The sequence below is a fragment of the Orcinus orca genome, chromosome 13, assembly GCF_937001465.1.
Source record: "Orcinus orca chromosome 13, mOrcOrc1.1, whole genome shotgun sequence".
In the NCBI taxonomy this organism is placed as follows: domain Eukaryota; kingdom Metazoa; phylum Chordata; class Mammalia; order Artiodactyla; family Delphinidae; genus Orcinus; species Orcinus orca.
Window position 1 is genome coordinate 13816322 of NC_064571.1, and position 12837 is coordinate 13829158.

The window sequence follows — 12837 nt, forward strand, 5'->3', positions numbered from 1 at the left end:
TGTTTGATTTCCTACTTGGTATAAAGAAAGATTTTATTTCTGGATACAATAAGTTTGAAATTTCTAATTGATAGCTATGCATGGCCTTAGGTTTATCAAAAGCCTCCCCAAGTAGTATTTAGATGCCCATTTGTTTCTTTTATTTAAGGGATCTACATTTTGTTAAGAAACGTTTGATGTTATATGCTTTACTTTGATTAAAACAAATCACACAGCATTGTCTTGATCATTTGCTTTTGTGTAAAGGTAGACAACTTATATGGAGATAAGTATTTACATGAACATTTATGACATTAGTAAACTTAGTTTTTTTTCTTAAAATTATTGACTTTTAGTCTAATTGTATATTAGGAGAAACCAAAATGAACTTTGAGATTTAGATGAATAAATAAATTTATAAAAAAGAAAACATGGCAAATCGTCTCTAAGAAATAATTAGCATACATAACATTAAAAGTGCTAATTGGCACCCCAGTGTTATAGCAGCAGTATTTACAATAGCCAAGAGATGGAAGCAACCTAAGTGTCCACCAACAGATGAAGAAGGTGTGTGTGTGTCTGTGTGTGTCTGTGTGTGTGAGTGTATAAAATGGAATACTACTCAGCCATAAACAGGAATGAAATTTTGCCATTTGAGCAACATGGATGGACTCGGAGGACATTATGGTAAGTGAAATAAATTAGACAAAGACAAGTACTGTATGATATCACTTATACGTGGAATCTAAAAAATACAACAAACTAGTGAATATAACAGAAACAGACTCACAGATATAGAGAACAAATCAGTGCTTATCAGTGGGGAGAGGGAAGTGGGGAGAGGCAAGACAGGGGTAGGGGATTAAGAGATACAAACTGCCATTTGTAAAATAAATAAGCTACAAGGCTATATTGTACAACACAGGAAGTATAGCCAGTATTTTATAATAACCATAAATAGAATATAACCTTTAAAAATTGTGAATCACTATGTTGTGCACCTGAAACTTATACCATACATCAACTGTACCTCAGTATAAAAAAATGCTAATTGATCATGGTCTCATAGTCCCTGTTTTTTGAAATCTTAAAAGTCGTTTTATATGAGCCTTTGGGGCGTAGGAAGCATCACTGTTTTTAAGGGTTTGTAAATATGTTTCATGGTAAGGTAAGTTGGTTTCTGAAAGTAAAATAAATTTTTGTTTAATGAAGACGTTTGTATTGGTAATAAAAGTACTACTACTGAGTTCCCAACCCTAAAGTCCTTCCAGATTCTTATAACTCTATTGGTTGTGGTGTTTTTTCCTTCTTCTCTAGAGTTGTCTTTGTGGGAAGTTTGTACTCCGTCCATTGCGACCATGCCGTAGATACTCCACTCCAGGCGGTTCTCGGTATGTAGCATGTCTCCCTGTAAATAAATAGACTTTTAACTGTATGCTGAGGGGCGTGTGTGTGTGTTCGTTCTTTGGATATGAGAATATCTGCATAAAATCTTTTTTTTTTAAGGGGTACAAACACTGGAGCTTTGCCATAATATCTTTGGAGCATTATTTATTTGTAGGCGAAAATTTGTCAGGGTGCTCCTTTTGGTTCTTTGGTGACTGGATGGCATCCAAGGTAGACCCCCCCACCCCTTTATGGCAAATAGATATACATCCAGAACTCAGCACGTTGGAACTTTAAAAGTATTTGTTCTACTTGACATTTGTTTTATTGTATTTATGGAAATGTTTAAGGGAGAGGACTGTTGAAAATTAGTGATACTTGTTTTTTGGGTTCAAAGGAAACCTCATGATTGTGAACATGCCAAGGTTTTTTTTTTTTTGATGTGGACCATTTTTAAAGTCTAGGAGGCATGTGGGATCTTAGCTCCCTGACCAGGGATCAAACCTGCACCCCCTGCATTGGAAGGCGGATTCTTAACCACTGGACCGCCAGGGAAGTCCCTGAACATGCTAAGTTTTAAGTGTTAAAGGGAAGATTGCTTCATTCTTCCTATCCTAGATATTACTGTGTTAAAAAATTATCCATAAAGATATATTATTTTTTGTTGTGAACATATTAAAAAACAAATCAGGGAAAGGTGATGTGCAGCTGTGGTGATAAACTGGGCTGCTGTGATCTGAATCCGTGGTAGAGAAATAGAGGCTTGAGGTCTTTGAGACTCTTACATTAGTCTAAGGAAGTAGGTTTAGGAGAGCCAAAAAATAAAAATGTGTTTCCTGTTTCTTTCACTTAGGTTGTCTCCTAGCAAAATTGCTGGAGCTGGCATCTTGTTTGTTGGTGGTGGTATCGGTGGCACTATCCTGTATGCCAAATGGGATTCCCATTTCCGGAAAAATGTAGAGAAAACCATACCTTACTCAGACAAGCTCTTTGAGATGGTTCTTGGTTCCCCACCGTATACTGTTCCATTGCCAAAGAAGCCGGTAAGAGTTTTAAGCACAATTTCAGCTTATCCTAGAGAATACTTTGAAAAGCAGGTTGTTTTCATCTTGAAAATATTTTGCCGGGTATATGTTTTCATTTTTTAAAAAATTGAAGTAATATTACGTAGAGCTGGATTTTTATCCCTTTGGAGTCCCATAAGTGCTCTCCTTTAGTCCACATCGTATAGAAAATAATTATGTGGCACACAAGGCTAAATGGAAGGGGCAGCTCGGGCAGGAGTAACCCCAGCTGCCCTGTGGATGGAGGGGGTTCTGTGTCAGCCTACAGCATTGCAGCCCTCAAACTCTGACTTAGAAGACTAAAAACATAAACATAGAATGGCCATGACACAGGACCCACGTGCCATAGTTAGTAATGGCTCCTTTTAGACCTCAAAACAGCCACAGAATTTTCAGCTACGTACCGATTCTGTGACGGGAATACCTTCTAGTATTCCTGGAACTTTGTGCATATTCTTCAGTTTCACTCTTTTTCCCCCATTAGGCTTACAAATCTTTTTTAAACATGTTAACGTATTTCCTCTTTCAAACGGGTGCTTGAAAAAAATGTATAAAAGAGAGCATGAATTTTTGCTGCTTTGGTATTGGATATTTCTTTATGCTGTGAGGCTGGACATGGCTGACCAGTTCTTTATTAGAAACTGGGTCGACGTCTGTTCTGCAGTATCTAACATGGTCTCGAGACCAATCCTATGACAGAGTTACTATGTGGAAAAGCAGGTGTCCTCTGACTTCTCTCACCTCCACCCCAAATGACTCAACATGTTCTTGGTCTTCTACAGCATTTATTCTTCCATCTGAACTTTAAAATGTCCACGTGGGCTGAGGGAGGTAGTGTTGCAGCTTCAGTAGTCAAGGAGCAGAATCCTATGGCTTCATTCTAAAGTCCTGGGCCTATTTTAAGCTCCATGACCTGGGAGAAAGAGCTGGAAGCAATTTCAGGAGCATACAGTCAGGCTGAACAGTTCAGAGTAGTGTTCTTTTTGCCCTTGACATGACTTCAGGTGTCATTCTCAATAGCCTTGGCCTCTTCTTGCCCCACTTTCCCTACCCTGCTGAACATTGCCACTTGTGAACTTTGCATGTCTGTACTCCACCACCTCAAAACTTGCGCTCTTCCTGATTTGCTTTTTATGTATTAAAGATTGTACCACGCTGTCAAGTAGCTCAGTTAGAATTCTTGGATTCATCTTCACAGCTGCCCATATTTTGTAGCTATCCTATCTTTTTTTTTTTAATGTCATTCATTTCTTTTTTTTTTAATTCATTCATTTATTTATTTAATTTATTTTTGGCTGCATTGGGTCTTCGTAGCTGCGCGTGGGCTTTCTCTGCTTGCGGCAGGTGGAGGCTATTCTTCGTTGTGGTGCGGGCTTCTCATTGCAGTGGCTTCTCTTGTTGTGGAGCACGGGCTGTAGGTGCGTGGGCTCAGTAGTTGTGGCTCACGGGCTCTAGAGCACAGGCTCAGTAGTTGTGGCACACGGGCTTAGTTGCTCCGCGGCATGTGGGATCTTCCTGGACCAGGGCTCAAACCTGTGTCCCCTGCGTTGGCAGGCGGGTTCTCAACCGGTGGGCCACCAGGGAAGTCCTAGCTATCCTGTCTTGTTAGATCTCTAATGTTTATTGTTTTCTTTCCACCATCTTTATCTCATTTCTGACCTTTATCACTTTGTATTTAAATTAGCCCTGTTCCTCTCCCCTGACACACAGCCTTTCCCACTTCCTCCCAGTCTCCAACCCCCCAGTCTCTCTTCCTAACATGATCTAGGCCATCCTTATATCAGTATCAGAGAATCTTCTAGAATAAGTGCTGTGATGTTTTCATGATATTTTCATCATATCACTTAATCAAGAACTTTGATTCCTATTGTTTTAAAGACAGAAGAGAGATTGTCTCATGTTCTGAATAAGGAAAGTGAAGCCAGGAGGTTAAATGTTAACCTAGGAGCTGGCTGTTGGTTCCTTTATTTCTGTAGTTTATGACTTTTGCTGGTTCTTAGGTTGACATTTAGTACCCTTGGCATTCTGGCTCTCATTTATATTTCCAGTCTTATCTCTGTATGGTCCTGCTCATAAATACTTAGTTTCATACTTGTTTACCTTACAAATATGCCTTGTGCTTTTCATTCATTCATTTACTCAAATGTCAATCAAGTGCTTATTATGTACCAGGCATTCTTCCAAGGTCCTTGGTAAACTAGAGAACTAAAGAGTGATCCTTTCCATATGTACAACTCTTCTCATGTTTGTCTTCTACTCAGAGTGACTTCCTTTCTTTTGTCTTTCAGTGTTCTCTTCAAGGCCTGCATCTTTCACTACACAGCTGAATTCCAATAGCAATTATTGTTTTTATTTTTTAATTTGTACCATTTATTCAGCACTCTATACTGTTGTGCTTTCTTACAAACTTGTTTCTTTTAGAAACTATGCATTTTATTTCATGGTAACCCTTTTTCGTGTCAACATGGTTATTTATGCATAGACAGTAAATACTGAGAGAAGATAAACCTAAAATCTTTTTGATGGACATAGAATAAGACCTGTCTAAATGGTGACAAATGTTATGTTCCTGGATGGGATGTAATATAAAAATGTCATTTCTCTTAAATATATGCATTTCTCTCAAATCTCTCTTAAATATGTATATATTTGAGAGAAATAATGTTTTTATGATATGTGTGTATATGTACATAAGTACACACACAGACATCTGATATGAATTCTAATTGATTTTTCCAGAGGGTGAAGAACCAGACAAGATGATTTTAAAGTTCATGTGGAGGAATAAGTAATGTATAAGACTAGTCAAGGACATTTTTAAAAAGTGTTGGGGTAGGGGGTCAGAGGTCACTTGCTTTTCCAGATACTGACTGTTACAATCCTACTTTCATCAAACAATAAGGTTTTGACATAGGAATAGAAATTAGAGGAACAGAACAACAGAGTCTGGAAATAGGCCGTATTTATACACAAACACATACACACACATTTGTTGTGAGAAGTGTGAGTTGCCAGAACCTTATGTGAAAGTGGTAATGTCTTAAAAATATACAAGCCCTCTGACCCAGCACTCCCTCTTCTGGCAACTATCCTGCAGACAGCACACTCTAGTGCTTTTCAGTTGTCTGTGGACAAGAATGCTTAACAAAAATCAGGAAACAACTTGAATGTCCATAAGTAGGGGAGTAATTGACCAAATTATGGGATTTGCCACTCCATTAGGATATACAATTAAATTAGAATATTATTCAACTAAAAAGAATTTCTTGACCAGAAGCAAATGTCCATAATATGTTGTTAAATGAAAAAAGGGTTACATGATAATTTGTATAATATAAAATTAACTATTTTAGTTTGTTTAAAGAAATGAAAAATTGTATATGTATATATACCTGAGTCATGGGTGGAAGGATAGATTTCAGGGCATTAGCAGTGGCTCCCTGAGAGTGCTGGAAGGAGCAATGAAGGGGCAAACTAAAACAATGATGTATCTTGATGTATGTTATTTTGCTTGTTATATAGTGAGCATGCATTTCATGAGTTAAAAAATAACAAAATTTTAATAATAAGAAAATGGATATATTTCTTTTTTTTTTTTTTTTTTTTTTTTGCGGTATGCGGGCCTCTCACTGTTGTGGCCTCTCCCGTTGCGGAGCATAGGCTCTGGACGCGCAGGCTTAGCAGCCATGGCTCTTGGGCCCAGCCGCTCCGCAGCATGTGGGATCTTCCCGGACCGGGGCACGAACCCGTGTCCCCTGCATCGGCAGGCGGACTCTTAACCACTGCGCCACCAGGGAAGCCCGAAAATGGATATATTTCTGATTTCTGGTAGTGACAAAATTCAGAACCATTTCTATTATGTTTGAGTAGACATCTTAGGGATATCTGAGTCCCACTGCCAAGTTCTGGCAAAAAAGGGGACAGCATAGGTGGTGAATGAAAATATTTCTGTTACTCAGTAATTTTCTGTGGCACATCACCTGGCAGTCCTGTTAATGAGTGGTGCCTTAAACTTAAGGCAGGTGGTTATTGAGAAAGAGAAAAACAGGCATTACTCACAATTAGATCATATATCTTAGTGTGCAGGTATGGGAATCTTGGAGATTAGAGAGAAAAAAGATGAATTTTCATTTTTACTCAGAGCCTTCTAAAAAAACATTTGTTTTTAACTGAATTTATTTAGAAGACACCATAACTGGATTTAGAATGCGAATGGAAATAGCCTTCTCAGTGTTGTATATATAAAAGGAATGGTGTTTAAAGGGAAGGTCATATATCATGTACTTTATTAGTTGCCCTAAGAGAAGTCTTTGTTACTATTAAAATATAGACTAGTCATTTGGAATGACATTCTTGGACTGCGTTTTTCTAGTACGATGGCTTCTCTTACTATGGTTAATAAAATACATTGTTTTGGCACATATATACAATGGAATATTACTCAGCCATAAAAAGAAACGAAATTGAGTTATTTGTAGTGAAGTGGATGGACCTAGAGTCTGTCATACATGGTGAAGTAAGTCAGAAAGAGAGAAACAAATACCGTATGCTAACACATATACATGGAATCTTAAAAAAAAAATGGTTCTGATCAACCTAGGGGCAGGACAGCAATAAAGATGCAGACGTAGAGAATGGACTTGAGAACCCGGGGAGGGGGAAGGGTAAGCTGGGACGAAGTGAGAGAGCGGCATGGACATATATACACTACCAAATGTAAAATAGATAGCTAGTGGGAAGCAGCCGCATAGCACAGGGAGATCAGCTTGGTGCTTTGTGACCATCTAGAGAGGTGGGATAGGGAGGGTGGGAGGGAGACGCAAGAGGGAGGGGATATGGGGATATATGTATATATGTAGCTGATTCACTTTGTCATACAGCGAAAACTAACACACCGTTGTAAAGCAATTATACTCCAATAAAGAAGCTTAAAAAAAATTAAAAAATAAAATACATTGTTGTAAATTGTTGATACCTTTATGTTAAAAGCCTGAAAAACTTGACTTTTAAAATAATACAAGATACTTTGTGCTGCCTGTTTTTAAGAACACTGTCATATCTGAAATGTTAAATGTTTTTCATTTCCAAGATTCAGTCTGGTCCACTAAAAACCTCTAGTGTATCTGAGGCAATGAAAGAATCTAAACAGCCTGCTTCACAGCTCCAGAAACAAAAGGGAGACGCTTCAGCTTCAACAACAGGTACCTATATTTAGAATCATTCTTTTAAAATTATAGGTAAATGAATTGTTTTAATGTATTTGTACCCATGGTCAAGAGGGGGGCCCGTCCCCATGAAGGACTCTTCCCTCACCTTGGGGAGGGAGTATTCTCACCTGTCATCTTGGCTCTCCTTTTAAGGGTTGAGTGGGATATGAAATTGGGCTTTATTGTGAACAGCTACTAAGTAATGGTAACAAGAATTGTCTTGCCTGCAACACACTTATTTTTCTGTTTCTTTTTCCTTTTCTCTGACTCCTAGCTTTCCCTCTCTTTAGATTTTAAGATTTGTTCTCTTTCCACACCTCTTTTTTCTGCCTGTTCACCAGCTCTTTCTTCTCTCTTCTTTCTTAGTGATGAAGTGTCTTCATCTAGTTTTGATCTGCAGATTTTTTCCCCTTGATGATTGTAATCCCACACTAATTTATAGCAGTGCCTAGTCCTAACCTGGTCTGCATGCATTTGAATTTATTATGTTTCTCCTTTCACTTCTGTCCTTGATTAAATCACCTGACTTTCACTCAGTAAATACTGAGTATCTACTGTGTGCCAAGTGCTGGGTGTCTTTTAGGCACTGGGGTTATAGCAGTGAACAAAACAGTGAAAACAAACACACAAATGCTGTGAAGATTCCTTAGTGGGATGAGGGGAGGGAAGTCGCATATAAATATACAAGTAAATTATGTCTAGGATGTCATACAGTGATAAGTGTGGGAGGGAATATTGCAATTTTAAATGGAGTGGGTAAGAAAAGTTTCCTCTGGAAGGTGTCATTTGGGCAGAGACTAGAAAGAGATGAGGGAGTCAGTCATGTAAAGGGCTGGTGGGGAAGAGCATCCAGGCAGGATTAGCTAGTGCAAAGGCTTGGCGTATTCTAGCAAGGAGCAAATGAAACCAGGGTAGAGTAAGAGGAGAATAATAGCAATAATAGAGAGGGAGCAGAAAGCCTATAGTGGCAGTCGTTGGAGGCCATCATAAGAGTTTTGTTTTCTAGTCTGAGTAGGATGGGAAGTTGTTGGGAGGATTATGAGCCGGGGTTGATAGCTGACATTTTTTTTTTTTTTGATAGCTGACTTTTAATAAGATTACTGGCTATTGTGGAGAATAGATAAAGGAACCACGGACGCAGCAAGGAGACCAGTTAATGGGCCTTGTGATAATCCAACTTTAACTCTTAAATGGGACCTTCAGTTTATTTAAATTTTTTTTCTCCATTTAGTTGCTCCCCACCCCACCATCTATTCCACCTTCAGAATTACTCATTTCTCTTCCATCAACACTTTTATTTATAATTTATAAGCTCTTGATTTTTCAACCTTCTTTTCTTTAAAAATATGTCTGTGAAGTAATTTCTTTAACCGAGTCCTGTCCTTTACTCACTCACCATCTAAACTGTGAACTTGTCTTCTTTGTGTTTAAAATTGCCATGCTGTTCTTGCCCACACCTCTTTCACCTCTGCCACTCTTCAGAGCAATTAAAAAATAGTTTTCGGTTACTTTCTTTTATCTACCTTCTTCATTACAGGCTCTTTTCTCATTTGTTATTATTTTTCCATGTTATGTAAATCTTACGTCCCCTTCTCATGTCAAGATTTAGTACCATTTAGTACTGTTATTAGAAGGCTTGCCTGAGAATAATGGTTGAAATGCAGGTGGATGCTGACCAGACTCTTCTCTTGTGCTTTCCCAGCCATTGCTCATTGTGTGTGGGTTTGTGCAGTGGACAGCGCCCCTGACTGTGTGTTTGAGTAGTGGCAGCACATGTGTTTGTGTCTTTAAGGAGTCAGATGTGAAGTGGGAGGTAGTAGCAGTGGATTCCTGTGTGCTTCTCTGTTAACCCAGGAAACTGTAAATACCATGTGTAACATATATTTATAGCACCTACAGAGGCAGCTCAAATTATTTCTGCGGCAGGTGACACACTGTCCGTCCCAGCGCCTTTGGTTCAGCATGAGGAATCTACAGAAACTGATCACACTGAAACTGGTGAAGGAAAACCCAAGCCTGCAACTTCAGGTAGTTAAATTATCTGTATTTGTGGTTATGTAAATGATATGCTCATCAGAACTATGCAATGTCTAGGCATTCCCTAAATTTCAAAGTCTGAATAAATCTTTGAAAACAAGGGGTTTAAGAGCTGACCCTTTATTTATTTATTTTTTTAAATATCTTTATTGGGGTATAATTGCTTTACAATGGTGTGTTAGTTTCTGCTTTATAACAAAGTGAATCAGTTATACATATACATATGTTCCCATATCTCTTCCCTCTTGCGTCTCCCTCCCTCCCACCCTCTCTATCCCACCCCTCCGGGCGGTCACAAAGCACCGACCTGATATCCCTGTGCTAGGCGGCTGCTTCCCACTAGCTATCTACCTTACGTTTGGTAGTGTATATATGTCCATGCCTCTCTCTCGCTTTGTCACAGCTCACCCTTCCCCCTCCCCATATCCTCAAGTCCGTTCTCCAGTAGGTCTGTGTCTCTATTTCTGTCTTACCCCTAGGTTCTTCATGACATTTTTTTTTCTTAAATTCCATATATATGTGTTAGCATACGGTATTTGTCTTTCTCTTTCTGACTTACTTCACTCTGTATGACAGACTCTAGGTCTATCCACCTCATTACAAATAGCTCAATTTCGTTTCTTTTTATGGCTGAGTAATATTCCGTTGTATATATGTGCCACATCTTCTTTATCCATTCATCCGATGATGGGCACTTATGTCGTCTCCATCTCTGGGCTATCGTAAATAGAGCTGCAATGAACATTTTGGTACATGACGCTTTTTGAATTATGGTTTTCTCAGGGTATATGCCCAATAATGGGATTGCTGAGAGCTGACCCTTTATTTCTTCATGTTGGAATCGTTGAGTGATGATGTGGTTTTAGAATCTTTATCACAAAAATGCCCTCAAGTTGATACATCTGGCAAGCACAAATGATGGTGTTTTTATGTCCCCATTAGCTGTTGAAATTCTGTGCTGAAATTTGATTGCCTTTCATTTAGTTTTACTGCAAGAGGAAGCATCCTCAACTTCTGTAAGGGAGCGGCCACCTGAAGAAGTTGCAGCTCGGCTTGCGCAACAGGAGAAGCAAGAACAAGTTAAGATTGAGTGTATGTAAACCTGACGCTTCTTAAGTACTTGGGTCATCTCTCTCGGTTGCTCTCTTCTTTAGCTGTCACACAAGTTTCTCATCCGTCAGCTCTTTGTGGTTTGTTTAGTGGTGTTGCTCTATTCACCATCTTTATTTATCATTTGTGTTCTTTCCATCTAAACTTTTACCCAGGTGACAAGGGCTATTCTAATACGCATAGATTCAAGTGATTCACGTACTTTGTCCTTTTGTTTTTATCATGGTTAGTGCCGAAGATTCCTTATACTCTGCGGAACACAAATTATTTATGTTTTGGCCACTTGCTTAAGAGTCTTCTAACTGTTACACTCATACATTTATTTGTGCAGGTTGTAATCGCTCCTACTCTGGTTTATTACCTGGCCTCTGGGCTCAGTCTGGCCGCCCCCTTATCTGACATCATTGGGGGATGGAATGTTCCACACATTGCTAGTTTCCACCTAACCGAAGCATATTCCTTTTTAAGTTTCAGTTTTACATTAGGTTTTTTGATGGCTTAAAGAAAGATGTTAGTGGGACTTCCTGGCGGTCCAGTGGTTAGGACTCTGCGCCAAGGGCCCAGGTGTGATCCCTGGTCGGGGAACTAAGAGCCCGCCTGCCACAGGGCCAAATAAAACACGGATATAAGTTACCTAAAAATGTATTTTCCTGCCTTAAACGAGGTACCTGGAACATAATTTATTGTACTGTGCTACAATATATTGATGTCCCTGGAGGTAGTGTGCATGTAGCTTTTTGCTGGACCAAGAGATGTTAGTTTTAAATTCTTAGGACAGCTGTTTATAGTTTTTCGGTTTTTTTGTTTTTTGTCTCTATCACGTTTTTCTGTTTTTTTTTTTTTTTTTTTTGTCTTGAGTGGTTCTTGTTTTCCTTCAACTTGCTGGCTCTGTCCTACTCCTAGGAGGCAAGTTTGTTAGAATTGTGTACAGAGTAGAAGGGCCAGAATGAGCGCAGATGTAGGGCATTCGTTTGATTACTTGCATTTGGTTTTTGGTCTTAGCTATGTGGGTTTATTTTGGGGCTCTTTATTCTGTTCCATTGATCCATATGTCTGTTTTTCTTTCAGTACCACACTGTTTTGATTACTGAGCTTTGTAGTGTTGCCTGAAGTCTGGGAGGGATATCTTTCCAACTTTGTTCTTTTTCCTCAGGATTGTTTTGGCAATTCTGGGTCTTTTCTGGTTCCATATAAATTTTAGGATTATTTGTTGTAGTTCTGTGTATAATGTCATGGGTATTTTGGTAGGGATTGCATTAAATCTGTAGATTGCTTTGAGTACTGTGGACATTTTAACAATATTAATTCTTCCAGTTTAAGAACATGGGATATCTTTCTATTTCTTAGAATCATCTTCAGTTTCCTTTATCAGTGTATCAGTCTTTCACCTCCTTGGTTAGGTTTATTTGTAGGTATTTTATTTTATTTTTTAGTGTGACTTTAAATGGGAATTGTTTCTTTAATTTCTCTCTGATGTTTCATTGTTAGTGTAAAGAAATGCAACAGATTTCTTTATATTAATCTTGTATCCTGTCACCTTGTTGAATTCATTTATCAGTTCTACTAGTTTTTGTGTGGAATCTTTAGGGTTTTCTATATAGAATGTCATGTCATCTGCATATAATGACAATTTTACCTCTTCCCTTCCAATTTGGATCCTTTTTATTTCTTTTTCATGTCTGATTCCTGTGGCTAGGACTATCCAGTACTATGTTGAATAGAAGTGGTGAGAGTGGGCATCCTTGTCTTGTTCCACAATTTAGTGGGAAGGCTTTCAGCTTTTCACTGTTGAGTATTATATTGGCTGTGGGTTTGCCATAAATGGCTTTTATTATGTTCTCCCACATTGGTGAGAGTTTTTATCATGAAGCGGTGTCGAATTTTATCAAATGCTTTTTCTGCATCTATCGAGATGATCATGTGGTTTTTGTCGCTGTGGTGTATCACAGGGATAGATTTGCATATGTTGAACCATCCTTGTGACCCTGGAATGAATCCAACTTGATCATGGTATATGATCCTTTTTATATGTTGTTGTATTCAGTTTGCTAATA

At 38.6% G+C, this 12837-nt stretch overlaps 1 protein-coding gene across 6 annotated transcripts in view; it reads left to right on the forward strand.

The window, feature by feature from the left end:
* The window catches only part of IMMT (inner membrane mitochondrial protein), a 48660-nt gene that overhangs the window by 13460 nt on the left and 22363 nt on the right, over nucleotides 1-12837 (forward strand). For 3 of the 6 annotated variants that reach the window (XM_049695877.1, XM_049695876.1, XM_012533667.3), the window contains exons 2-6: nucleotides 1297-1370; nucleotides 2219-2408; nucleotides 7519-7630; nucleotides 9527-9664; nucleotides 10658-10765. In XM_049695877.1, coding sequence (XP_049551834.1) covers nucleotides 1297-1370; nucleotides 2219-2408; nucleotides 7519-7630; nucleotides 9527-9664; nucleotides 10658-10765 — 622 coding nt within the window. The remainder of the gene's footprint in view (nucleotides 1-1296; nucleotides 1371-2218; nucleotides 2409-7518; nucleotides 7631-9526; nucleotides 9665-10657; nucleotides 10766-12837) is intronic. The other 3 variants (XM_049695879.1, XM_049695874.1, XM_049695875.1) reach the window with 3 other exon arrangements.